Here is a 26,557-nt window from a genome sequence, read left to right as displayed (position 1 = left end):
ATCTTGAAACACAAACGTACTAGTGAAGGAGGTTCACCGATCTTACCTAACAGATCAGCTCTACGGCAGATTTCCGGTAAGAACACACACCATGTTATTCTGGACGAAACACAAATAAAAAGAATGCAGTCCCACAAAGCAAATATTACTAACTTGTAGCAACCAAAATTTAATAATGTTAAAAAAAATTATGAGTCGTAAAGTTATTGTCGTAATATTTACTAAATCACTATAATGGATAGAATTTGAAATCAATAAGCACATTTACACATCAGTTGCTAAAACCAAAAGCGAAAAAAAATTCTAGGTCAAATGCAATGAACCTGGACAGAATAAAAAAATTGATTAAAATAAAAACAAAGCTTAAACAAATATATATATATATATATATATATATATATATATATATATATTAAATTATAATATTAATTTCTAACAAAATTGTTGTGGACGATCTACTCTTGCATGAACTTAGGGTTGGAAGACATTTGACAATGGATAAGTCGTGCCATATTTTTGGGGTTGAAACTGAAAATATTGATCATGCATTCCGTTATTGTGGTGTGGCTCAAGCAATGTGGTATATGTTGCTGCCTGCTAACCTGCATGCAACTTTCTTTGTGCAGATAAAAGAGCTTGGCTAAATTGTTGATATCAATGGAGTTGCTTAATGTATTTTTAAAGGCAATATTCAGCTGAAGGAAATTGCTTTTCATGTCCAAAGTCAAGTTGCAACTATTGATTTGATCGTATTGTGAGCAATACATTGCTTGATTACTTAGTGCATAGGGAAATGATAAACACAAATATAAGGTGGATTCATCCTCAACTTGGATTCTTCAAGTTTAATAGTGAAGAGAGTTGCGGTGAGAGGGTATTTAGGATCATTGTGGTCAAGTTCTCTTTTGTTTTGCTTCAAATATTGGTTTCTTATTCATAGTGAACTTTGGACTATATTGATTGGTATATCTACAACTTCAAATTGAGACCATATTGACAATTTGTAGTTGAAACTGATTCTCATGTTGCAATTTATTTGTTAAAGGGTCTCCTTCATATCATTCTTGTTTCACCATTATGCAAAATATCAATGAGATGGTAAACAAAGGAGGCAAGTTTTATTGTATGCATGTTTTGAGGAAAACAAATCAAGTTGCATATATACTAGCTAATTTTGGTTAATTATCCTTAAATGGTCAATTCAAAATATTTGATGTTGTATTTTCTTTTGTTTGAAATGTTGTTTTGGCAGATGTAAGCTTACTTTGTTTCCTTGTGGTTATTAATTTTCTCTTAGACTTTTTAACCCTTGTTTCCAAAAATAAAAAAATAGAGAAAAATTATTAATTATTAAGATAACGCAGGATATGGAACTAGTAAACAAATTTTGTATCAAATTATAATGTATTATATTAGATTAAGGTAAACTATTTTCATATAAAAGACCAAGAACCTAATTACTTAAATGTTTCTTTTAAATAAGATAAAAAATAAACTACATTTTACTAGTAATTTCTCACCTTCTCAAAATGTCTCCATATATTTATTTATATAGTCTTTTAAAATATTGAATGAATAAACCGATATTTAGAATATTTTAAAATATTTGCTTAAAAATACATAGGCAATGCATTACTTTTGACCTTTAGCATTCGAATTAATTTTTTTTAACTAAGTAATAATTTTATATTTGATAAGTTTTACAAATACTTTAAAGAATATTGTTTCTCATACTTTAAAGTGTTAATGTATGTTTAATCGAAGTTTTTTTAATACTTACGTGTTTAATTCTTTTTTTAAATCAATACTTTATTTAATTTTGAAATAAATTTAATTAATCCAAACTCACTTTTTTTTTTATATATAAAATTAAAGGTGACAACAAAGCAGAACAAGTACGAGTTTCACTATCTTGTTCTCGTTCCTTTTCCTACATTCTATACTCATCTTATGACTTTGGATAAGTATGAGATTTGTGTCCCTATTTCTGTCTTCATTAGATATCGAATATATTCATACTCGTCCTGTACTTGTCTAAAAATTAATTAAATATTTTTAAAGAAATTAAAATAAATAACAATTTTAACATAGAGTAATAATTATAAAATTATATTAATCAGATTTTATTTAACATAAATTTGAAATAAAATAAAAATTATATAAATGTCAAGTAATTTTTTTAAAATTAATTTTTCATAAATTTAAAACAATTACAAATATAGATATGAGACAAATAAATATATATTCATCCCCATTCCTGTATTTGATCAAATTAAATATTTTCTGCCAAAATTAGAACTGATTAAGATATTACTCATAAAGTAAGAATTTTCTTCGCATGAAAACTCACTTAATTGTACGTAACTTATGTAACTTATATAGCAATTTCACGAGGATTTGACTTGAACGTCATAACGAAAGGAAATGGTAAACTACTCGATTCATGAATCACGTGATAATTTATAATGTTCAAGGAAATTAAGGGATGGTTTCTTGTGCGGGAGCCACCCTTTGACTTATGATCATTATTTTTCTCAAATGTAAACATGAAAGTCAAAACCTTCGTCGTTAAAATTTTGGGTAGTGATAATGTTTCATAATCAACAGTCAAAAGTTGTTGGTGCAAATTATTTAAAATTTGTGTTTTTAATTAATAATTAGAATTTAGAGCCAACTCGATATAAATGTATTATACCTTCTAAATATTAAAAAAAAACAAATCAAAAGCCTTAATTATTTAAATTTTAGTCTTTGACACAAAAGTAAAACAACAGAGTTCATAGACCTGACGTGAAATCTTTGGTAGGTTCTCAAATCTATAAATATATTCTTCTATTCTATTACTAAAGTTTTCAATGATAATTAAACTCATTTTAAAATTATTATTTTCATCAACATAACTAAAATTAAGCCAATTAGTCAACTATGCAAATAAAACTAAAAGTATTGAATTTTTTGCCGTAGGCAAAGTGCGAACTTGTTTAGAGGGGCAAACAGGAAAGTGTCAGGGAAAGACACACGAACACAATGCTCTGTGACAGCTCAGTTAACTTTCTTCTTTCTGCTACGTTAGTTCACACTGCTCTTTCTTCAAAGTTGCCTCAAAGACTCAGACTCAGTCACGACATTCATATTTTCCTCTTTTTCTCATTAATGCGCCCTTTTCAATCCTTGCCTATATTATCAGTGAGTGTCTTGTCTCCTTTTATGCAGCGCTTTGCTTTCAAATGGTTTCATTGTGACACTGTTAACAGTTAATGGTTTTCTGTTTTGAGTATTTTGCCACCTTCGAACAGGTCTTACCCTTGGTTTCCTTGTTTTTCTTAACTTGGAAGTGGAACTCATCTTTTTATGCACTTACTTCTTCATACCCTTTTGCATGCTTTAGTAACTCTTACTACATCATGCATGGATTCTTCACGGGATAGTGTCATTTATCAATATTTCTTTGTTTGTTGATGATGTCACCATTTATAATGCTGAATGAACAGTCTCGTTCCTTGAAAAGCAACTCACTTTAAGATATGCAGACTTTGTTCAAAAAGCTTGGTTTGTGGAGGGGATAAGCATTTGGTGGGTTCTGCTTCACTATAGTTATAGTCTGTACTTTTCATTTCTTAGGAAGTAATGAGATAGAGGACCTCTTGAATCCGTATAATTTGGAAACCTACCCATGCTGCAACAAAAGCTGTTGGGTTTGTTTTATTTTTCCTTTTCTTTTCTTGATGGAGTGATGAGATTTTGTGAAGAGGAGGAAAATAGATAGTACAAGAGTAGGGATGAGGGAGTTCCCAAAATTAATTAGAAGAAAACTAACCTCAACTGAAGAAGGATGAACTCACCAATAAAATCTTTGGATGTTTTCTTGATCATTTTTGTTCCACCATTATGTAATGAACCTGAAAATTTGAATTCTTCCAACAACAGTTTCAGTCATTTGAGTCTATAATGGATGGATTTTAAGTTTTAATCCATTTAACCTTATAGTACTTTTAAGTTTCATTTAACCTGTTCACTTATATTTGGTCTCTGGATGCTTTTCATGCCTCTTTTTATGTTTTGTTTCCTTTTACTTATTCGCTGTTTTGTGTAAAGATTGAATTAGTTTTGACTTTGATATTACTATTTTGACATAGAAATGTAGGTATTGAATGTTTTGTTATTATGCAGAGTTGTCAATATGGCGGATTTTGAGAAAGATAAGGCGCTAAGTTTGTCAGTTATTCATACCAAACTATCAAATGAACCTGTTGATTATAAATTCCCGGGACATGTACCTAGGACACGAAGTGTATCAATCTCTATTCCCGCAATACTCACGGAGCCACATGAAAGAGAGACTATAACTAATCTTGTGGGATACACTGGTCCCCTAAGACAGAAAAAAACACCATATAATCAGATGAGTGGTCCATTGTATGTTACTCATAGATCTGGAAACCTTTTCCAGCAGAATAGAGTAGCACCAGAGTACCAAACAGCAGAAAGTACTACAGAAAATATTTCTTCATGCTGTGGCATGGGTGAAAATGATTTGCAGAACAACTATGCTGGCAAGAATGAACATTTAGTTAGGTCTGGTCCACTGGGAATGTGTAATGATCCATATTGTACAACTTGCCCAACTTACTTCAAGGCTACTCAACAAAGTTATTCAAAAACTTCTGGTATATTCAATCCCAAGGTATCTTTCTTCCTAAAATAAATTATCCTTTTTATTTTTTCTTATGTGGAAGTTGCCTTAGATTACACTTTTTGCATCAAGGTTCTTAAATTTTTGCATGTATCACGCTCAAGAATTTTATACTACATGTGTATGTTTCTGCTATAGAATTTAATTATAAGACCCACTTATGATTTGATATGATGATTTTGTAATGATGCTTAGGTCATTCATTATTTGAACTACACTACAGTTTCTCAATCATCCAATGTTTTCTATGTTTATACATAATTTATGGTATATATATATATATGTTGTACTTGTTATTACTTCAATGTTTATAGTCTTTTCTTTTTGTTATATATTTTCATAAAATATTTTGTCAGTATCAAACAATTAAGTGAGAAATATACAGTTTAACAGTCTTCTTGTGCTATGAGAAATATACATATGATACCAATAGTGAGACATGATAATGCCATTGATGGCTATAATATCTTTCTTCAAAAATGAGATTGGAAATTGTTACACGGTATATATATATATATATATATATATTGTTATATATATATATATTGTTATATAGGAATAATCTTTCAATTTTTTATATCTATTTTTCCATTTGTAGATGTTTTATCCGATGAATCACTTTCACAATATTAGCTCCTGTTACTCAACAAATTTCAACTTTGAATATTTTCAGCTTCGCAATACCCTTTATGGGGATGCCAGGGATTGCGCAAGAAGACTTTTTGCTTTCTTGATTCCACTTGTTCCCAGGGTTATGAATCCTCATAATAAACTTGTACAACAATGGAATAAATTTTTTGCAATTTGTTGCTTGGGGGCAATTTTTGTGGATCCATTATTTTTCTTCTTGCTCTCTGTGCAAAAGGTATGGTTTTCCCCCCTTTATTTTGATTCAAAATGTCGCATGTTGTATCTAGTATTCTAGTTAGTTACTAATTTTTGTTTTATTATTATTATTTAGGCTAAAAACCTATTTTGCTTTCTTATAATAATTATTTGTTTTAATTTAGTCCCACTTTTATTTTTGTCTTAATTTAGTCTCTAATAAATTAATTAGTTGCAATGTCGGACTTCCGTCCAAATTATTTAAACGGAGTTAACTGTTAGCCACGTGGATGCCATGTGGAAGCTACGTAAATGCCACGTGAAAGTTACGTAGATGCCACGTGGATGTCAAATTTTGTCATGCATCTAGAACCAGAACGACCCGTTCTGAAACCGGAAGGGGCCGTTCCGGTTGCACTCATGGTGTGTAAATTTTGCATCTGGAACGACCCGTTCTAGATGCATTATTTAACACCAATGCGTGCATCAGAACAGACCGTTCTGGCTTCCAAAATGGGCCGTTCTGGATTCAGAACGGACCGTTCCAGAACGCCAACCTACATAGTGCACCAGTATGGTTCAAAAATCGAAAACAAACCATTTACACATACAGAATTTTTTATCTAAAAAATAATATATTTTAAAAAATAAAAATTATATTCTAATATATATATATATATATATTTAAATTATCGTATGTATAAAATTTAAATTTCAAGGAATTATTCATTTATCTTATATTTGTCAAACTTTTGTACTTTCTATTTATTGTTTATGTTGATAAAAAAAATTAAAATTGTAAAAATTTATATCACATATTAAAAACATCTTTATATGATAAATAAATTAAACTTAATTTTTATAAGATTTAACATATTTATTTATATGTTTTTATTAGTGTTAAATTAATATTAAGTAGGTTTTTAAGATTGTTATGTAATCAAACATTTTAAAAATTGTCTATGACAGATAAATATATAATATTTATAACATGTAATTTTAACAAAAATTAGGTTTAAATATGTTAAATTATAATATAACATAATCTGACCTAGTTTATTTTCATCCTTAATCATAATTGTAGATATAAAAACTTTTAAAAAATAACTATAATATATGTTTATACTTTTAAAAATTATATATAAAATTTTTAATATTACAAATATATTAATAAATATTGTCCTCACGATCTAAAATTTCTGGATATAATTATCAACTGTATGTGTTGCATTCTGGAACCAGAACGACACGTTCTAAAACCGGAACGGCCCGTTCTGGTTTCACTCTTGGTGTGTTAATTTAAAAAATGTCTATGATAGATAAATATATAATATTTATAACATGTATTTTTTAACAAAAATTAGGTTTAAATCTGTTAAATTATAATATAACATAATCTGACCTAGTTTATTTTCATCCTTAATCATAATTATAGATATAATTTTTTTTTGAAAAATAACTATAATATATATTTATACTTTTAAAAATTATATATAAAATTTTTAATGTTACAAATATATGAATAAGTATTGTTCTCACGGTCTAAAATTTCTGGATATAATCATCAACTGTATTCTGGAACCAGAACAGCCCGTTCTGAAACCAGAACGGCCCGTTCCGGATTCAGAACGTGGCCAACAGTTAACTCCGTCTAAATAGTTTAGACGGAAGTCCGACATTGCAACCAATTAATTTATTAGGGACTAAATTGAGACCAAAAATAAAAATGAGACTAAATTGAAACAAACAATTATTATAAGAGACCAAAATAGGTTTTTAGCCTATTATTTATATAAGCTTTGATCACTACTTATATAAATGACATAGAGATCCTTATACCTTAATATAGTCATGTAGCACTCCATCTTGTCAAGTTACCTTAGAATTTGGCGTTTAATTGATTAACTTATGTTCAATTCTCTGTGCAGTATATTTGCTAACGTACTCTAATTTTTCTGGTTTCTCGTATGCAGGAAAATAAATGTATTGTTATAAACTGGACTATGACAAAAATGCTTGTTGTACTTAGAAGCATAAATGATTTCATACACTTTCTAAACATTGTTCTTCAGGTAATAGCACCAAATATGATTTTATTTGTTCACGTGTCTAGTGATATGACCAAAGTAATGTGTATAAGTGGGAGATAACTCTCACCTCTTGAACTAGCTTTGTGTAACAGTCACAATTATGATTTGCGGATAACTGTGGATGATGAGACTGTAGTGTGCCTATTATGTCGGTACCAAGTAGAGAAGAGTGATGGTCTTGAATCTTAAATCTAGTTTTATTTGTTCACAAGTCTAGGTTGGTACTCTTCTCTGATGCAACAGAACACAATTAATTCTTCAAAGTTGATTCTCTGCAGTTTAGGTTGGCTTATGTGGCTCCTGAGTCTAGGGTGGTTGGTGCCGGGGAGTTAGTTGACCATCCTAAGAAAATAGCTTTTCACTACTTTCGGACATCTTTTATTATTGACTTATTTGTTGTACTTCCACTTCCTCAGGTAAATCTCCCTTCATCTCTATTTCTTGCTTGTTATAACTACAGCATGTCACACATCTAATATGATTTTTTTTGGTGTACAAGTATTGAAGTATACATTCCATAATACAAAGTAATGGAAATTGTCTGGTTTCTAAATTTAACACGCAATGTGTATTTTTGTCATTAAATTTTCAGTTGTCTTTATATATATATATCTGACATGTAAGGAAAACATGAAGATCCTTACCAGTAAAGTGAGCCATATGAAGGAGATTGATAGCTTTGATTTGTAAATTTAATGTATTAGGGTGGATGAAAATGTGATATAATTATATGCATGAGGAATAATATTGTGTTCATGAACATGTGCCTGAAAATAAATAGATGGTATCAATCGAAGAAAAGGATATGGCATTTGTTATGAAAATAGAAGCAATTTTGGGTGTATAATTATATAAATGTCAAACTCCTGGTCATGGTATAATAATTCTGTGAAATATTTGCAGATATTCATAGTGTTTGTCCTACCAAAGCACTTGGAAACGGGGTCAACAGGAGCAAACTATTCAAAGAATCTTTTGCGTAATGTGATCCTTGTTCAGTATATTCCCAGACTGTGTAGGTTTCTTCCTATGCTAATTTCTCCAAGTGGATTCATATTTGAGTCTCCATGGGCAAGTTTCTTTATAAATCTTTTTACCTTTATGCTATCTGGCCACTTTGTTGGGTCCTGGTGGTACCTCTTTGGTTTGCAGGTAGGTTAAGGTCATTCCTTTATATAATTGTATTTTCTTTATAGTGACAACCATTTTCCTTCCATTTTTTCTCCTATCTGATTTTAAATTGACATACCTTTGAAATTCAGTTTAAATTGAAAAGGAAATGAGTCCCTATGATTTTATGAGAAACATTTTCTGATTCAATTAAAGTTAGGAGATTTCATTTTAGGTGGTTGCATCAAATAAAGGTTCTTATTTATTATTAATTTTGTAATTCACCCTATTTTTTGTCCTAGAGGGTTAATATGTGTCTACGACGAGCCTGCAAGATAACAAATATCAGTGAATGTACAAAATTCATTGATTGTGGGCATGGACAAACAGCAGATTATCAAAATAAAACAAATTGGCTTAAATGGAAGAACAGTTCTGTTGCAAGTGCTTGTTTTACTGAAGATGGTTTTGAGTACGGTATCTATCTTAAAGCTGTCAACCTTACTGCAAATCATAATGTGATCAATAGATATGTATATTCATCATTTTGGGGATTCCAGGTATACCATTCACTTCTTTTTTCCAATAGTAACTGTATTTATTATTTTCAAGCTCAATATGCTACAAGTGTATTTTTGAGGTGTACTTTTAGTAGAACTTAGGTGTCATAAAGCTTGTCTAGTAGTGAAAATTGAGTCAACGAATGAGGCGAAATAACATGCACACTTCAGTCTTTTAGAGCCTAAAATTCCAAAATGATTATTCATTAATCTGGAAAAACCACATTTAATTATCTTAGGAACAAGATACTTCAGAGTTGTATATAAATGACATGGCTTTAATTCAATAGTTTTTTTTTTTCAAATAAATGAAATCCTACTAATGGTATGCTTTTTTTCTTTTTGGCAGCAAATTAGTACACTGGCTGGCAATTTAATCCCTAGTTATGATGTTTGTGAAGTTCTTTTTACAATGGCCATTATAGGATCGGGACTGTTGCTGTTTGCTCTTCTCATTGGAAACATACAGAACTTTCTTCAGGCTCTTGGACGCAGGTAGAATTCCTTGCTTCATATGGTGCAATACCTCATGAGGTCATAACTAGAAGTCTAAGAACAGAATATAATGTTTGTGGCTATTTATGGTTGATAAATTTTTCTTTTGTTGTTATATATTCCATTGTTAATAACATTTCATTTTCTTACTTTCTCTTTAAAGGAGGCTAGAAATGTCACTTAGACGACGGGATGTTGAGGAATGGATGAGCCATAGACGCTTAGCAGCAGATCTTAGAAGGTACCCGTTTTTCTCATTTTTGTCAGAATTGAATAGTTATTATAGTTTTTTTTTATAGTTAAATTGATTAAATTCCCCACTTGTGAACTCTACTCCCTTCCAAAACACTATTTCTTGGCAATGTATATATTACCTACTTAAGCAATTTCTTGTTTAAATTTATTTTCTTACTTTCTGTTTTATTGAAACCAATGATATTTTGTATTTTCTTTGTTATCAGATAATTTGAAATTTCTTGAGCCTCTATTTATATGTTATGTTTGACTCTAGAGTTATTTACAACTGAAAAGAAGGCTACAACATAGCACCGTTAGTACTAGTGTGTAGGACAGAACTGCAGCTAATACCATTAGGTGGGATCAATGCCAGTATACTTCAATCAACTCACATGATAAATTATTTGCAACCTAATTAATTAATATCCTAGCTCCATAAATGTGGAATGTGATCAAAGAAAACATGTGAGAAGCTACTAATTATTGCTATATAATAAGATGCTATTACTATTGCATGTTTGTTGGAGCAAATGCTTTAAAACAAGTATACAATCTGTCATTTTAACATAGGCATTGGAATCATATATATGAATGCGTGGATGATATAAAGTGATAGAGAGATTCTAGTCCACTTATATGATTGGGTTGTGAACTTGTGATGTAGGAGAGTGAGACAGGCTGAACGTTATAACTGGGCCGCAACAAGGGGGGTGAATGAAGAAATGCTCCTAGAGAATTTGCCAGAAGACCTCCAAAGGGACATTAGACGCCATCTCTTTACATTTATCAAGAAAGTGAGTACAATAGTATGTATGACTAAACTAATACACAATTTAAAGGAAAAGCTAATGTAGTTGAACCAATGATGTTGGAGATTTCACATCGACTAATGATAAGACTAAAATAATATATATAAATAGATAGTAATTCTCATCTTACAAATCAGTTTTGTATGATTGAGTTAGTCTAAAGTCATATTCTAATATAGTAACCGATCTTATTTTAGTGAATGTTATTAGACTTTTCAGGTCATTACCTAATATTGGGCTATTGTCGGAACATTTGCAAATTTCCAGTTCTGCAAACTTCCATATTTATGTTGCATTGTTTTGTCTTTTTTATGCTACAGGTAAGAATTTTTGCCTTGTTGGATGAGCCAATCTTGGATGCCATATGTGAGAGGCTAAGACAAAAAACATACATCAAAGGAAGCAAAATTTTGTATGATGGTGGTCTGGTAGAGAAGATGGTTTTTATAGTGCGTGGAAAATTGGAGAGCATTGGCGAAGATGGAATCAGTGCTCCTCTTTATGAAGGGAGTGTTTGTGGTGAAGAACTTCTGACATGGTGTCTCGAGCATCCTTTAGCAAGCGAAGGTACATTTCATTTCTCCCGTGTAACTTACATGTAGTTTTCAATAAAAGCTTGCTCCATGTAAGATCTTTAACCAGTGCTTTCTTGGTTACCAAGACCTTTTGAGGTATTTAGACTTAATTGTAATTTTGGTCCCTTTGTCATCGTCATCATACCAATTTAGTTGTCCCAATTTTTTTATTTGAATTTGATCTGTCATTATTTTAATCATACAATTTTGATCCATTTACTTGATATCCAATATTTAAGAGAAATGTTGACATGAAATGACAGTAGTGTGTCACATTAGCATGAATGTGCTAACTTGGCAGTACAACATAGTGCCTTGTGAATATTTCTATTAAATATCGAATGTCCAGTCAACAAAAGGACCAAAATTACACAATTAAAATAGTAGAGTAACTAAATTCATGAAAAAAAATGAGGAGACCAAATTCGCGAAATGAAGATGATAGGCGACTAAAGGTGCAAATAAGCCAAGTATTTAATAATGTATGTTTAATGTTGAACTCGTTAGTAAGATGCTTTCTAGAATAGGTGTATATTTCATAGTTTAAGGTAGAAGGCAAGAACATGAAGTTAGTTTCCCACCCTTGTTGTAGGTTGTGGGAAAGCAAGGATTCCAAGGCAAAAATTGGTTGGCAACAGGACAGTATGTTGCTTAACAAATGTGGAGGCATTTTCCCTTAGAGCAGCAGACCTTGAAGAAGTTACAAGCCTTTTTGCCAGATTCTTTAGGAGTACTCGTGTTCAAGGAGCCATAAGGTTATCCTCTTCTCCTATATTTTGTTATTAACTAACTTTTTAATATTGACAATGCATAGTTGTATAGGGAAAATTTCATACCTACACAGAATCATTACATAGAGTTGAGTAAATATATTCTAATAAGAGTGATACTAATTCTATATCACTCTAGTTAAGAAAAATAAAAACATTTCTATTTTGAACGTGTTGCAAACATGAGAATGAGGTTAGCCAATTAAAGAGAATAGAGTGCATAAGGTGAGAGAGTATGTACGTAGCACACAATGTGTGAGAAGATTTTATGTTGAATATTGATTTCACAAAAAATCCCAACATATTCAAACTCTTGGTCCCCTTTTCCATGGCCATGGTCAAAAGTTTAAGTGCTTACTATTTTCTTTTTCGTGAATAAAGTGTTTACTACTTGTTATGATGCTACACACAAATAGACAATATAATAAAGTGGGAGGATATAAGTACACTTTTTACATACTTTTAGTATCATTATTTAGTAAACTTTGCGTGACTCTTACAAAATAATTTGTTTATTTATTATTTAAAAAAGTTCACTTAATTTTTTTAATAATCAAAATATATCAAAAAATGTCAAAAGTGTTAATGTCAAACATTTCTCATATTAAGACAAGGTCAAACTTCACCCAACATGTGGATGCAACGTGTGTCCCTTTCTCATTTCATTCCAACTTCGCATCGTTTTTCAAGTTCTTATCTGCTGACTTTTGTTTTCATCTTTGACCCCTTTTATTTTATTTTAAATTATGCCTTTATTGCATGGACCAGGAACTGTGGACAAAGCTGCAGTATGTTATTTGGCACCTTTATTTTTATTTTATTTTTTTTTCCAACCAAGTCATTTTCCTTTTCTCATCTTGGTTTTGTTTCCATACTGTGAACTGATTGACCAGGAACTCCCTGAAGTTTTGGATTATGATTTATTTATATTATTAATGCTATTAGTTTTATGACCTATAGGCTGAGTAAACATTCAAATATTGGTCCTTAAAATAATGTAAATAATGGAAATTACATGTTTCCCTAAATATGCATTTAATTATTGTTAGAATTCATGGTTCATATGATAGAAAAAAAGTGAAAAGTGATAAAACTAAAAAAGTTGACTTTATTCAAATGAAATAAAAAAGCAAGTTATACTCAATCATAATAATACTAACATCCTATATCGTAAAAAATAATAATTATCAAAATAGACCATGATTGTGTACTTCACCGGATTTGGATAATCTCCTGATATGTGAAGTGTGAGTTCTCTTAATCCATTTTGCTAGGCAAAATCATATGTTATAACTAACATAGCATTTTGGTTAATTTCTCCATTATCTTATCTTATCTTAGGTATGAATCACCTTATTGGAGATGCTTTGCAGCAACGAGCATCCAGGTTGCATGGAGATACAGAATGAAATGTCTTAGTCGTTCCAACACCTCAAATTCAAATTAAACATCATAGATTTAAATTTCACTGTAATATCTAATATATATTAGACACCATCAATAACCTATATGCATAGCTAGGTTAGTTTGCTGCAAAATATTGTAAATTGATCACTAGCTTATGTTGTAAGTTAATTGTAAAAATAGATTACTTATTTTCTTTCCAATAATATAACTTAATCATGCTCTTCTAAAATCTACATATTTAGAACTTAGCATTATGTTTGGGTAGAAAATGAAATGAGGAAGAAAGAAGTAAAAGAAAAATAGTTATATGAATGGATTAAAAAAAAAAGGTGAAATATAGATATAAACTCACGTGCCACTTGTTTTATCTTGCTTTTATTAGTTTTCTTATTCATTTTTTTTGGGTACCAGGGCTGAACCTTACTCATTCCCTAACTTGACATCTACTGGGCTAGGCCCAATTATTGTTTTGGTTTTTTGCTACTCTGATGTCAAACCAGGTTGGTCTCAAGTTACATATTTTCCAAATAATATATAATCTGATGCATTATATTGGTTATAAACATAAAAAAAAAAAAAAAACAACTCCAAGCGTGTGGTTCAGTAGTAGAGGTTGATCCACGCTTAAGCAAGGTTAGGGGTTCGAATCCTACCTTACATACAACAACAAAAAAAAAATAAAAAATTAACTCATAAAATCTGCTGATGGAGGAGAAAGTATAATTGATGTAACCAAACTTCACTTTCTTATCTTTATTTAATTTTTAACTCTTCATTGGTTGCTAACGTGATTCGATCAATTCAAAAATCACTTGTACAAAGGTATCAACGATTATTTATGTCTAATAGTCAAATTTGTTAATTAGTTTTGATTAGAAGAAATAGACAATAAAATTATATATAAATAACCCTTTGCACAGTTACATTAAAAAATTTGTTTCAAAATTTGCACACCAAAAACATGTTTAATTTCTTATTCTAAGCAAAACAAAAAAGAATGATATTGGAGTGTGACGCTGTCGATTCTATGTTTTTGGGGACATAATTGGATTTAGATATATTTTTTTAAAATATATTATATAATTAAAATTTATTAGTTTAAAATAAATTATTTGAATTACTTATTATTTTTATTTTATATTTACAATATTGTGAAAGAAAAGCTACTTGCGAGACAGAAAAAAGCTATGCAAGACATGGTGGGGTCAATTTAAATAGCATCGTGCTAGGAATGTATAAGAAATAATAAAACTGTACTTTAATAATATTTTAAAGATAAAAAGGAAGAATATGAAAAGCTAAAACCTAAAATGCTACTTGAAGCAAAGCTTCAAAAAATATGAAAAAAAATTGTTCCCATAGTCAATTAAGATTTTCAACTAATAAAAAAACTAGAAACCACCTAAAAATGCTTATCACACACTCTTATAATTTTGATATAGTAATTAAAAAGAAATTTTATAATTATGGTGTATTCCATTTTCCATTTTATAGAAACATCAATTCATTTGGTAGGCATTATTTTTGACCAAATAGGTTTGTCGTCAACCTCTTGCCAACTGTCAGCACCTTTTATTCTTTTTTGTGTATGGGGAAAGCCATCAGAGAACTGTACGATAAACAAAAACAATAAATTTTGGTACAATTAATAAATAATTAAATATTAATATATATTTTTTAAATTCTGATAGATAAAAAAATCAACATTTTTAATTAAAATTTGAAAAATTTGTATTTATTTCGAAAATATTTTTATTATGAAAAGAGTTAATATTTATTTAAAGACACTCTTACAGTCTTACTATACACTAAAAAGTATATAATAAAAAAGAAATGAACTGTTTCATATTAAATTTTAATAGGATAAAGTTATATTTAAATTTTATTATTTAAACCCTACTCAACATGACAATCGTTGCTTAACTTGTTTTGTTACTTATTACCAGGTTAAGGTTCGTGTCGTCTTCTTTACTTTCCCCAAAGAGAACCAAAGAAGCAACTTCTACGAAAAAATAGAAAATGTTTAATTTATACGCATCGTAAGCGTAAATTGTTTTACACAAATATTTAATAAAAATTCATCTTACTAAAGTTTTACTAGATTCCTCTTCCAAACTTAAATAGATGTATATTAATTATTCAATTATTTTAATTAAAATTTCATTTTCTACATTTCATTTTAATAAAATTTTATATTAAGAAAAAGTCATTAAAAGTAAAATTTCAATATAAAGGCTTTTTAAAGATAATATTATAAAATAAGGTATATATATATTTTTTATTTCACCATTCATGATTTTTTTATTCTTAATTTTTTTTTATTTAAGTCTTCAGGGAATATATATTTATACTAATATTCATACTATAATTTAAATTGAAATAGAAAAAGAAAAAGAAAAAGAAAAGAATGGAAAAAGGAAGGCTTTTTACATTTTTTGACGGCGTAATGCACATTCCAACGCTATATGACAAATCATTCCAACAACCAATAAAGAAATATAAAACCAAAAAAGAATAATAATAATCCACTATCATATTCATGGTACTTGCAATTCAGTGAATTTACAACTCAATTCGAATTCCAACTCCACTTGCTTTCAATTCATCAAGTTCAAATCAGAACAGACATTTTCACTGTTACAGCTCTCAGTTTGCTATTTCGCTATATTCTCTTTTCATTTTGTTCCTAAAGCCGATTTCACCCTTTTGTGAGAACATCCTCTCCAGTGGCCCCATGATGAAGAAGCTCTCAAAAATGCATCCTTTCACTTAATTTGATGCAAAAAAGCTGGTGGGGGGTTTTGAGTTCTGACTCTTCACTGGGAAATCCGCTGCCCAACAGGTTTCTGAATTGTGAGTGTTGTTGTTTTTCTTCGTTATTGTTTGATCATGCTAGAATTCTTCCACTGATTCCAAAGCTAGTTGCTTTTCCTCAATGCTATGCGATACAGTAGTGTATAAATGCTCATTCTTTTGGAATGCATGTGGGTTTATGTAGATGTTTTGTGTTTATTAATATTAACTCTCCCATAGAAAATAGAGGTTGGATGGTTCATGCATCACAATGATTTGCATTATTGGTTTTGGTCAATGGATGTCTACTTGGTTTCTTCCAAGTTCAAGAGGATTTTAGATAAGGGAATTTATCACTTTTATCTTGAATGATACAAGTTCCTTTTCCAGTGAGTTTGGAGGAGATCCTAACTTCATAACTATATTTCACTAGTGAAAAAAAAATGGAAAAATATTTATTGGGAGAAGTCAGCTACTTAAATAGATTTCAAATTTTCGGAAGATTAGTCCTTGGCTTTTGGGATATCCTGCATTCACCAAAAAAACTAAATTTCACTATTTTGTTTTGTGAGTTGTAACACTAAAATTACCCATCCCCATTATCTTATTGCTGTTTTATTGTCCTAGTTCCTAAAATGTTAGAAGTCTTCATCTGGAAAATAAATTGCAGCCAATTGAGATTTGGTTAGGGATTAATGTGGGGTATATGGGCAAGTGCAAGGGAAAGATAATACTGGTAGCTTTGTGCTGCATTTGGTCACTGCTTTATGGTATTTGGGTTTTCCATACTGCACTACTCACTTTCTAGTTACTATTTTAGTAATTTTTATTCTCCCTTTTCATGTTTCAAATTAAATTGCCGCATTTTTTATTTAAAATTGCTGATATGATACAAAAGCACATGTATTGACTATTTTGCTAAATTCATGCAAAAATGGCAGAATTATCAAGGAAAGATGGCTAATTTTGAAAATGATAAGCTGCCGATGCTGTCAGATACAGATGCACAACCATTTGATGAACGTGAATCCTCGGATTCTAAATTCCGAAGGATAATAACCAGGACGCAAAGTGCATCAATTTCTATTCCTATGACCTCCTTGGAGTCATATGAGAAAGAAACTAGTCTTGTGGGACATACTGGTCCACTTCAGAGCAAGAGAAACACACCCGTTGTGCAGATGAGTGGTCCACTATATGCTACCACTGGAAGTGGAAATCTTTTGCAGAAGCGTGTTGTTGTATCAGGAAACAAAGCAGAGGAGACAGAAACAGACAATTTTGCTACATTCCGCGAAACAGGTTCAAATTTCTGGAATAACGACTATGATAGAAAAAATGAACACTTACTGAGGTCTGGGCAACTGGGAATGTGCAATGATCCTTATTGTACTACTTGCCCTACTTACTTCAATGCTTCTCAGCAAAGAAATCCAAAACCTTCAACTAGATGGGATCCAAAGGTTTCTGCCCTTCATCCTTAAGTAGACTATAATTTCAGTTGGCTTCCATTATTTAGTGCATAGACAAACATTTTACTAAGGCTTTACTATATTAGTATCTTTGATCTTATTTTAAAATTTTCTTTTTTTTGCAGACATTTGTCAATTACTATCACTTTCTCATAACAAAGCTTACTTTTCTCATATTTTGAATGTAGTTCCATAATGCTCTTTATGGGGATGCAAAGAGTTTTGTCAGAAAACTTCTTTCTTTCTGCTCTTCTTATGTTCTTGGAGTTAAGAACCCTCATGCCAAGGTTGTACAAAGATGGAACCAATTTTTGGCCATATTTTGCCTGATTGCTATTTTTGTGGACCCATTATTTTTCTTCTTACTCTATGTGGAGAAGGTATGGTTATTTTCCTATCATTCAACTATAAAATATTGCAGGTTCTAGTCACTTATCTTTCCCTTTTACTATTTGCAAATTTATTTTTCATTTTTCCGGTTCACAATATGCAGGATAATAAATGTATTGTTATCAACTGGCCTATGACGAAAGCACTTGTTTCATTTAGATGTGTGAATGATTTTCTTTATTTCCTTAACATTCTTCTACAGGTAACTTCTCGTTAACTACCTTTTCTTAAACCCCTTCTCCTCTCCCCTGCTTTTAATTTGTGCAAATCCTTATATTCATGGAATGCTACCTTATTTTTTGTTTGAAAACTATAATCATTATCTGTCATTGATGCCATGTTTTTATTAATCCATGTTCTTATGTTCTTAGTTTTGAGGAGGTTAATATTCCGATGCATGTATTTCAGAACAGATTTCTAACTCCATAATATCAGGATTTAGATTCATATAAGCCAACTCAAAGGAAGTTCATGCAATTCAAATAAAATGTTACTATCCCATTCTGTAAGTATGTCTAACATCATGTTTAATTACCCACCCTTAATTTCACTTAAACACACACCATTTAAAACAATTGTTCCATATAATCTATCATGTTTAGAGGATTGTTCCTCAATTTTACAAATCCAAGACTACATATTTGCTGACAAATAAACTATACAGTGTAAAGTGTCAAATAACTTATATATATTATGCTATATGAGAATAAAAAATTGAAATGATTAACAGACAAATGATAAATAGAATGGAGTATATCCTTATTAATAGTATTAAGTACTTGCATGTGTCTTGCTTTATTGTTGTTTATTAGTTAAGTTCAAAAGGGAAAGCAAAGCACTGTCCTGAATCTTGAATAGTTATGTTTTTTAGCTAGTTTGCTGTGTTTTTATAATTTAAAGTTTAAATAACTCTATGAAATTGCCCATTTACAGTTTAGGTTAGCTTATGTTTCTCGTGAATCGAGGGTGGTTGGTGCTGGAGATTTAGTTGACCATCCAAAGAAAATTGCTCTTCATTACCTAAAGGGTTATTTCCTTATTGACTTATTTGTTGTATTTCCTCTTCCTCAGGTAAAGTACTTCCCATTTTCCCTTAATCTTATGGAAGTTGTTTTCATTTTTTTTGTACTGAGTTTGCTCATCTAGATTTAGTATTTCAGATATCCATTTGTAAATGCCACCCAATTTCTATCTTGAATTATGTGATACTAGTGTAACATTTGAATATGAACACATTCATTTTCTCTCTCCTTTTCCTGATGTTGTTCAGATCTGAAAATAAATGTTTTCTAGTCATCTTGTGAGATATATGTTTTTGCCGGATCTAAATTTTCAGTTGTCTGTATCTTTGATAAAAAAGGAAAAGATGATAGTCCTCAGTATACTAAAGCATTTTACTGATATTATCTGTTTAGACTAATTTGGATTTTATATCTCAACATATAATAGATTTGGTAAATAAATTTCCCCATTCACCAAATTCAAGGATTGGGTTTTCCTATGAATTTGAGACTTCAAATTCTTTTCATTTCTATCTCAAAATACCAGTTATTATGAATTTGAACTGTTTAAGTACAACCCTATTTTAATCTTTGAAAGACACCTATTTGCAATTTGGTTCATTAAAGATGAATTTTATCAATTTGATCCCTCAGTTCAAATTCTAAAAATTTTTGTCCTTCTGTCCAATTAACAAAGGTGAATGATATGTGGACTAGACTTCATGGGGACTAAAATATGAATTTGAACTTTAAAGAATTAAATTAATAAAATTAATATATGAGATTAAATTGATAATGCATGCATATTTAGGAACTAGTATATGCAAAATTTCTTTCTATTTGAAAAATATACATGCCACAATCCCAACTTTCTCTTGACTGCTGATAAATATTCAAAGGCTCTGACACCTTTTAATTAATAAACCTAAAACTCGAGCTTCTAGTTATATGCTAGAATTAGAAATGATTCTTATTATTAGATTTATGCGGGTTGTATTGGTGATGCTAACCTTATACATTATACTACATTATGTCTTCTGTTTTTTAAAGTATAAAACATTTAAATATATAATATTAAGATTAAGATAAGATCAAGATATATTTTAATTACTATAATAAATTGATGAGTTATTTTGAAAACAATATTGTGAAGAAATGATTTTTCACTTTCATTTTATTTATTCAATTGCGTGCTTTATATTTATATGCTATAATAACTTGCCATTGTTCTTTATGTTAATAGACTTTCATTACGGTTTTAAATTAATAAAAAAAACTAAAAATATTAAAATCCTCTATAAGGATTAACAATACCAATATAAACAAAAAAAAATAGTATGATAATTTAACACACACATATTAATTATACATTAGTTCAACACTATTCAACCATTAACCTGTGAATCAAACTTCACTGACTCAATTACTGGTTTAACTATCAGAACCTTGTTTGCGTTAATAAACTGCTTCTTGTTCTATGTTATCATGCATGATCAAGTTTGGAGTTAACCAAAATGGTTTTTCCTTTCTGTATCCTTTTGAGGAATCATTTGTCTGTGGACATTAGCTTGTGCTTCACAGCAATTACAAGTGGCAGTGCAAGGAAAGGGTTTTCAATCTGTAAAATATGATAAAGTGACTATTAGCTTATGTACTCACCAACTCCTTTTCATGACATGTGTAGTCAAATATGTGCAGATAATGATATTGTTTGTCCTACCAAATTCTTTTGGGGGAGCAAATTATGCAAAGAATCTTCTGCGTGCAGCGATCTTAGTGCAATATATCCCCAAGTTATTCAGGTTTCTGCCGCTGCTAATTGGTCAATCTCCAACAGGATTCATATTTGAGTCAGCCTGGGCAAATTTCATTATAAATCTCCTCATTTTTATGCTTGCTAGTCATGTTGTTGGCTCTTGCTGGTACCTCTTTGGTCTACAGGTGAGGGACATAGCATTTGAACTTGTTTCTTGACAAATATGAAATTTCTTCCTCACTATTATGTCCAGTAAATTCTCACCTTTCATTCAAGAGGAGCCAAATTCCGATGTTATTTTATTGTTATTGAGTAGCATAAACTGCAGTTTTCATGCCTGCCCTCAAACCATACCAAGAACAAATAGAAAAGGCAGAAGAAATAAGACTCGATTCACCAGAATGCATACTCCCATGTGGTTGTGTATTATATAATAATAACTAACTAGTATTTTAGTCTATAAATTTTTATTTTGCATAACAAAATTTATAATAAATAAATACTTTTGAATATATAAATTACATTTTAGATTTATGATAAAAAAATTTATATTGTTATGCAAGATTATTTTACCTACTGACAATTCTTTTTTAGGAAATATATTCAAATTCAATTTAGAAAAAAAAAAGATCGAAAGAGATAAGATGTTAAGAAAAATCCTTAAATACACTCGAAAGGTTCCTAAAATTGATCTCTTTTGAAGTAGTTATTCTAATTTATATATGTAGAGGATAGAGGATATAATATGCAATGAGATTTATAGGCAACGTAAAGCGCTCTATCAATAAGATGTCCTTTTGAGTTTTGATTGTTATACAATGTTGGAAATGAAACACAACTACAAAATATATTGTGTTTCCTTGGATGCTTAAAAGACGAGTGGTTCAATTAGAATCAGAAATGTAACTCAGTAAATGAAGTTAACATTCAATTTACTTTCTCCTTTTCTTTCTCTTCGTCTTCCAGAGGGTTAATCAGTGTTTGCGGAATGCCTGCCATAGTTCTAATATAACTGGATGCATGAAATTCATTGATTGTGGACGTGGCCTTGGAAACAATCAGCCTAGCTTATCATATCAGTGGATGAATAATAGCGATGCTGTTGCTTGTTTGGATTCCTCTTCTGATGGTTTCTCTTATGGGATTTATGGGAGTGCTGTACCACTTACTATAGAAACTAACTTGGTCAACAAATATGTGTATTCTCTTTTTTGGGGATTCCAGGTATACGCATTTCTCTTTCTCTCCATTCTGTAGCGCTTATACAAAAGTTGAACTCCTTGCCATTGGGACATAGAAACTCTGATTTGTACCAACACTCCTAAATACTAAAGCAGCCGCATGAATGATTTCATATCTCTAACAGTTATGCCCTGGATGATTTTGATACAGCAAATCAGTACTCTAGCTGGTAATCTAGATCCTAGCTATTTTGTGTGGGAAGTGCTTTTTACCATGGCCATCATAGGAATGGGACTCTTGCTTTTTGCAATTCTGATTGGAAACATACAGAACTTTCTTCAGGCTCTTGGACGGAGGTAGAGCTTACCTAATGCCGCATTTTTTAACTATACTTTGATAGTTAAGTTCAAATGTTTATTATTTTTGAAATATGCTTGATGTGTTTTCTTTTATCCCTTTTACAGGAAGCTGGAAATGCAACTTAGAGGTCGTGACGTCGAGCAATGGATGAGCCATCGACGCTTACCAGAAGATCTAAGGAGGTATCAAATTTTCTCATGAATTATGTCAGCATTGCCAAAAGGTGTCTTCGTTTATTTCTTGATTTAAGTCACTGTTAATAGAACTATTAGAGTTGGCCTAGTAATTAGAGGGTTAGGGTCAGGGACGGACCTTCTTGGTGACAGGGGGAGCCACGGCTCCCCCAAATTTTTCTAAAATTTATATATATATATATATATATATATATATTTAATATTATATTTGTATGATTATTTTATGAAATGATTAGTGAATGATAGTATTTTTTTAGATTTCATTGTCACGTATGTTTATTTTGAGTAGAAAAAATGAGGAATTATATTATTTTTTAATTAGTAAAACATTTAATTTATATATAAAAAAATTAATTTGACATCCCCAAATTTTTTATCCAAATTCCGCCATTGGTTAGGGTAGATATACGAGGATTTAGGTTCAATCATCACTGTCATGCCGTCATTGTAATCCTTTTTACTGATATAAAATATAGTCACTGTCATTAACTCTCCACCCTCTCCCAGAACTCCATTTATTGACAATGTACAAGTTTCTGTTGCACGCGAGTAGTTTACTTTTCCAAGATACAAATTCTGTTAACCTGACAAAGTTAAGTTAGCAGGTTCTGAAGACTTGTTTTAGATTTTAAAAAGAAGAATGGATAATTTGGAATTTCTTCTATCTGTCCATAATGTGTTTATTAAATATGATTAATCACTCTCTGCATTAGTAGTACACATAATTCTGAACATGTTATTGGGTATCATGTTGAGTCATGTTCTTGGCTTTAATAATGGTAGTGATTGAGACAATCAATAAATATAACATTTAAAATGAGAACATGGTTTATAAATTCTACCATCTGGTAACTTTTGACACTAGTTGACGTGTCATAATTTTCCTGTGCCGTGTATCATACATAATAAATTATTCCAAAGAAGTTAGAACTTGAAATTCTATTAATCTCTTATTACGAACAATTCAAAACTTGAATTCATTAATATCTTATTGACAAAGAATTCATTAACATCTGATTACTTAAGTCAAAATTATAAATTATTACAAACAATTTAAAGTCTTGATTAACATCTTTTTGATGGAAATAATTCATTAATATATGAATACATAATTCAAAGTTTTTAGACATGAATTTATTTATTTTTAAATATATCCCGGTGCATCACATGAATGTTAATATAGTGTAATATACATTTATGAGGAGCAACTAATTTTCTTATAATATTACATGTCTATAGGCCTCAATGCTGAGAAAATAGTATGTCCACTACTTTCATTTTTATTTAGGTCTCATGACACATGAAATTATGGATCATATCTGGTGTGCAACTAATAGGTAATATGACTGTCATGCAGGAGAGTTAGACAGGCTGAACGGTATAATTGGGCTGCAACAAGGGGTGTGAATGAAGAAATGCTTATGGAGAATTTGCCAGAAGATCTGCAGAGAGACATAAGACGTCATCTCTTCAAATTTGTGAAGAAAGTACGCACTAGAATATCTATGCCATATATGAGTAATAGTTACACACTAATTTATCATGCTTACTCTTTAAGTGGATTATGATTTTGAGGTTTAAATGGAAGACAAGCTTCAGAATCTCAGCCACTATGATTCATTTAAATTTGATTTTCCTTTGGTCTTCTACTTGTAAGCTGCTAGGTTTGGATAAAAGTTTAAATTGAAAGCCATTTTAGAGGAAAAGCTTTATGCAACTCCATCATGAAACTAAAACCATGAAATACCAAAAGCCAAAGCATGTCAAACAACCCTGAAACTTCTCTATAATGATGATTTAATTTGCTTCTATAATTTGTGCCAATGTGTGTCTACAATCTGAGGATCTGAATTATCTCTAGATTCGGATTTTTGCCCTGATGGATGAGCCTATCTTGGATGCCATTTGTGAGAGACTGAGACAAAAGACATACATTAAAGGAAGTAGAATTCTGAGTCAGGGTGGACTGGTCGAGAAGATGGTATTTGTGGTGCGTGGTAAATTGGAGAGCATTGGAGAAGATGGAACGAGAATTCCTCTATCTGAAGGGGATGCTTGCGGTGAAGAACTTCTGACATGGTATCTTGAACATTCTTCAGTTAGCACAGGTATATCAATACTTGAAGCAATGGCAAGATGCCTGTTAATATTTTAAAGTAGACCAGAAGGAGTTGCAAAATCCAACAACCTGGCTTGTACAAAATTTGAAACAGCATGGTTCAACAATTTGATCTCTCATGCAGATGGTAGAAAAGTAAGGCTTCCAGGGCAGAGATTGGTCAGCAACAGGACAGTAAGGTGCTTAACAAATGTGGAGTCATTTTCACTCTCTGCTTCAGACCTTGAAGAAGTCACAATCCTTTTCACAAGATTCTTGCGGAGTCCATGCGTTCAAGGAGCCCTAAGGTCACTCCCTTGTCTTCTTGTATCTATCTATCTGGATTTATGATTCAACTTAGCGTCTCTTTGGGTAAATTTCTTTAGAAATACTTTTAAGAGAGAAATATCTGGAAAAGTGCTATAAGTCTCTTCATAAGCTAAAATTAGCTTATGTATAAACTAATTTGTAGGAACTCTTTTTTATTAGTTTCTCTAAAATCTTATTTTTAACTCACCATAAGTTAAGTTTAGCTTGTGGAGAAACTTATTTTGATTTTTTTCTTATTTTTCTCTCCTAAAAATACTTCTGAAGAAGCTTATTTAAACAAACCCTTGATCTTTTTGACATTTAACAACTAACAAAAATGAAAATAATCAAACCAGTGATAATACTTACACACATTTGATACTGACAAATCCCTCACACATAAAATGTTACTCCTGGTATAACTTTTTCTATATATTCCATGAGTTCACCTTGGTGTCACTGAGGGGTTTGTGAGATGAGCATTTAGTTGGTACTATTGTTGTTATGGTTGGTCGTATGTCTTCCATGAAGGGTCTTGTTCCGATATGTTTCTTTCTTGGGCACATAGCTTAATTCCCAATGGTTTGTCGTCATTAATGTTCATCCATTTCAATCATGTTGCATATTCGAAAACAAAAACAAATGGTTGAGATATGGTATGGTACAACATTAAGCCACATGTAGCTAGTAAGAACTAACAAGTTTGTGATTTTTCACTTGTAGAAAGCTCAATTTCTGTTTTCAAATCCGACTTTGATAATCATTTGAAAATTGTGTTACTTTAGGTATGAGTCACCTTATTGGAGATCCCTTGCTGCGACCCGCATTCAAGTTGCATGGAGATACAGGAAGAAACGTCTAAGTCGTCTCAATTCCTCACCATCAGATTAAACAATGAGGTTGTGGCCTGTGGGTTTAACTTTTATATTTGATTTGGTAGAGTTTTTATGATCTCCAACCCAATATAGTAGATTGACTATGTTCTTACCAACATGCAAAGGTGTCCTTTTTAAATTCTAGAAAAGTGAAGAATTCTACCATTAAAAGGAGGCATCTTTGCATGCATTATCTTGACATCACAATCTCATATATATAAATTAACAAAAGGAATTGGAAAACTTGGTGTAGTATTATACAATGCTCACCAAGACTTCAAAATATGGTAGTTTACATAGTTAGAATTCAAGGTTCTGGTTTGAGAGAAGAGAGAATAGGGAGGAAAAGTGTATAAAACTGAAAATAGGATTGTATTGATAAAAGGATAGGCGACTACAAAATGATTGTATCAAGACTTTATACTTGCTAACAAACTACCATCCTTTACCAGCAATTTCCTATTCTACTTTATCATTGTTATCATTATATAGATAAATTGATTTTAACTTTTTTTAGACAATTTTAAAATGCATTCCACCGCACTCAAACCTTCAT

At 30.8% G+C, this 26,557-nt stretch overlaps 2 protein-coding genes across 4 annotated transcripts; both read left to right on the top strand.

Annotated features, from left to right (window-relative positions):
* The first annotated feature begins 3,169 nt into the window (after positions 1 to 3,169).
* On the top strand, positions 3,170 to 13,748 carry LOC145958107 (putative cyclic nucleotide-gated ion channel 20, chloroplastic). Of its 2 annotated transcripts, none has more exons than XM_083074581.1 (13): positions 3,170 to 3,296; positions 4,171 to 4,684; positions 5,367 to 5,558; positions 7,492 to 7,590; positions 7,887 to 8,024; positions 8,512 to 8,760; positions 9,021 to 9,278; positions 9,628 to 9,773; positions 9,937 to 10,014; positions 10,675 to 10,804; positions 11,140 to 11,386; positions 11,987 to 12,149; positions 13,506 to 13,748. In XM_083074581.1, exons 2-13 carry the CDS (start codon positions 4,181 to 4,183, stop codon positions 13,609 to 13,611), a joined length of 2,310 nt encoding a protein of 769 aa, XP_082930707.1. In that variant the 5' UTR covers positions 3,170 to 3,296; positions 4,171 to 4,180; the 3' UTR covers positions 13,612 to 13,748. The 2 variants fall into 2 exon arrangements, with proteins under 2 accessions (XP_082930707.1, XP_082930705.1); XM_083074579.1 differs by lacking the exon at positions 13,506 to 13,748 and adding an exon at positions 12,933 to 13,491.
* A 2,355-nt stretch (positions 13,749 to 16,103) lies between these two features.
* LOC109789007 (putative cyclic nucleotide-gated ion channel 20, chloroplastic) lies at positions 16,104 to 26,468 on the top strand. 2 transcript variants are annotated; one of them, XM_083074588.1, is made up of 13 exons: positions 16,104 to 16,413; positions 17,306 to 17,827; positions 18,025 to 18,216; positions 18,330 to 18,428; positions 19,160 to 19,297; positions 20,926 to 21,168; positions 21,950 to 22,207; positions 22,376 to 22,521; positions 22,630 to 22,707; positions 24,077 to 24,206; positions 24,581 to 24,827; positions 24,963 to 25,125; positions 25,912 to 26,468. In XM_083074588.1, the coding sequence occupies exons 2-13, from the start codon at positions 17,321 to 17,323 to the stop codon at positions 26,015 to 26,017; spliced, it is 2,307 nt and encodes a 768-aa protein (XP_082930714.1). In that variant the 5' UTR covers positions 16,104 to 16,413; positions 17,306 to 17,320; the 3' UTR covers positions 26,018 to 26,468. The 2 variants fall into 2 exon arrangements, with proteins under 2 accessions (XP_082930714.1, XP_082930711.1); XM_083074585.1 differs by having other exon boundaries at positions 16,104 to 16,424.
* The last annotated feature ends 89 nt before the right edge of the window (positions 26,469 to 26,557 follow it).

This window comes from Cajanus cajan, chromosome 1 (genome assembly GCF_000230855.2).
Source record: "Cajanus cajan strain Asha chromosome 1, NIPB_CcT2T_4, whole genome shotgun sequence".
Lineage (NCBI taxonomy): Eukaryota > Viridiplantae > Streptophyta > Magnoliopsida > Fabales > Fabaceae > Cajanus > Cajanus cajan.
The sequence above is the reverse complement of the archived record's forward strand: the minus strand, read 5'-3'. Positions and strand labels throughout refer to the sequence as shown.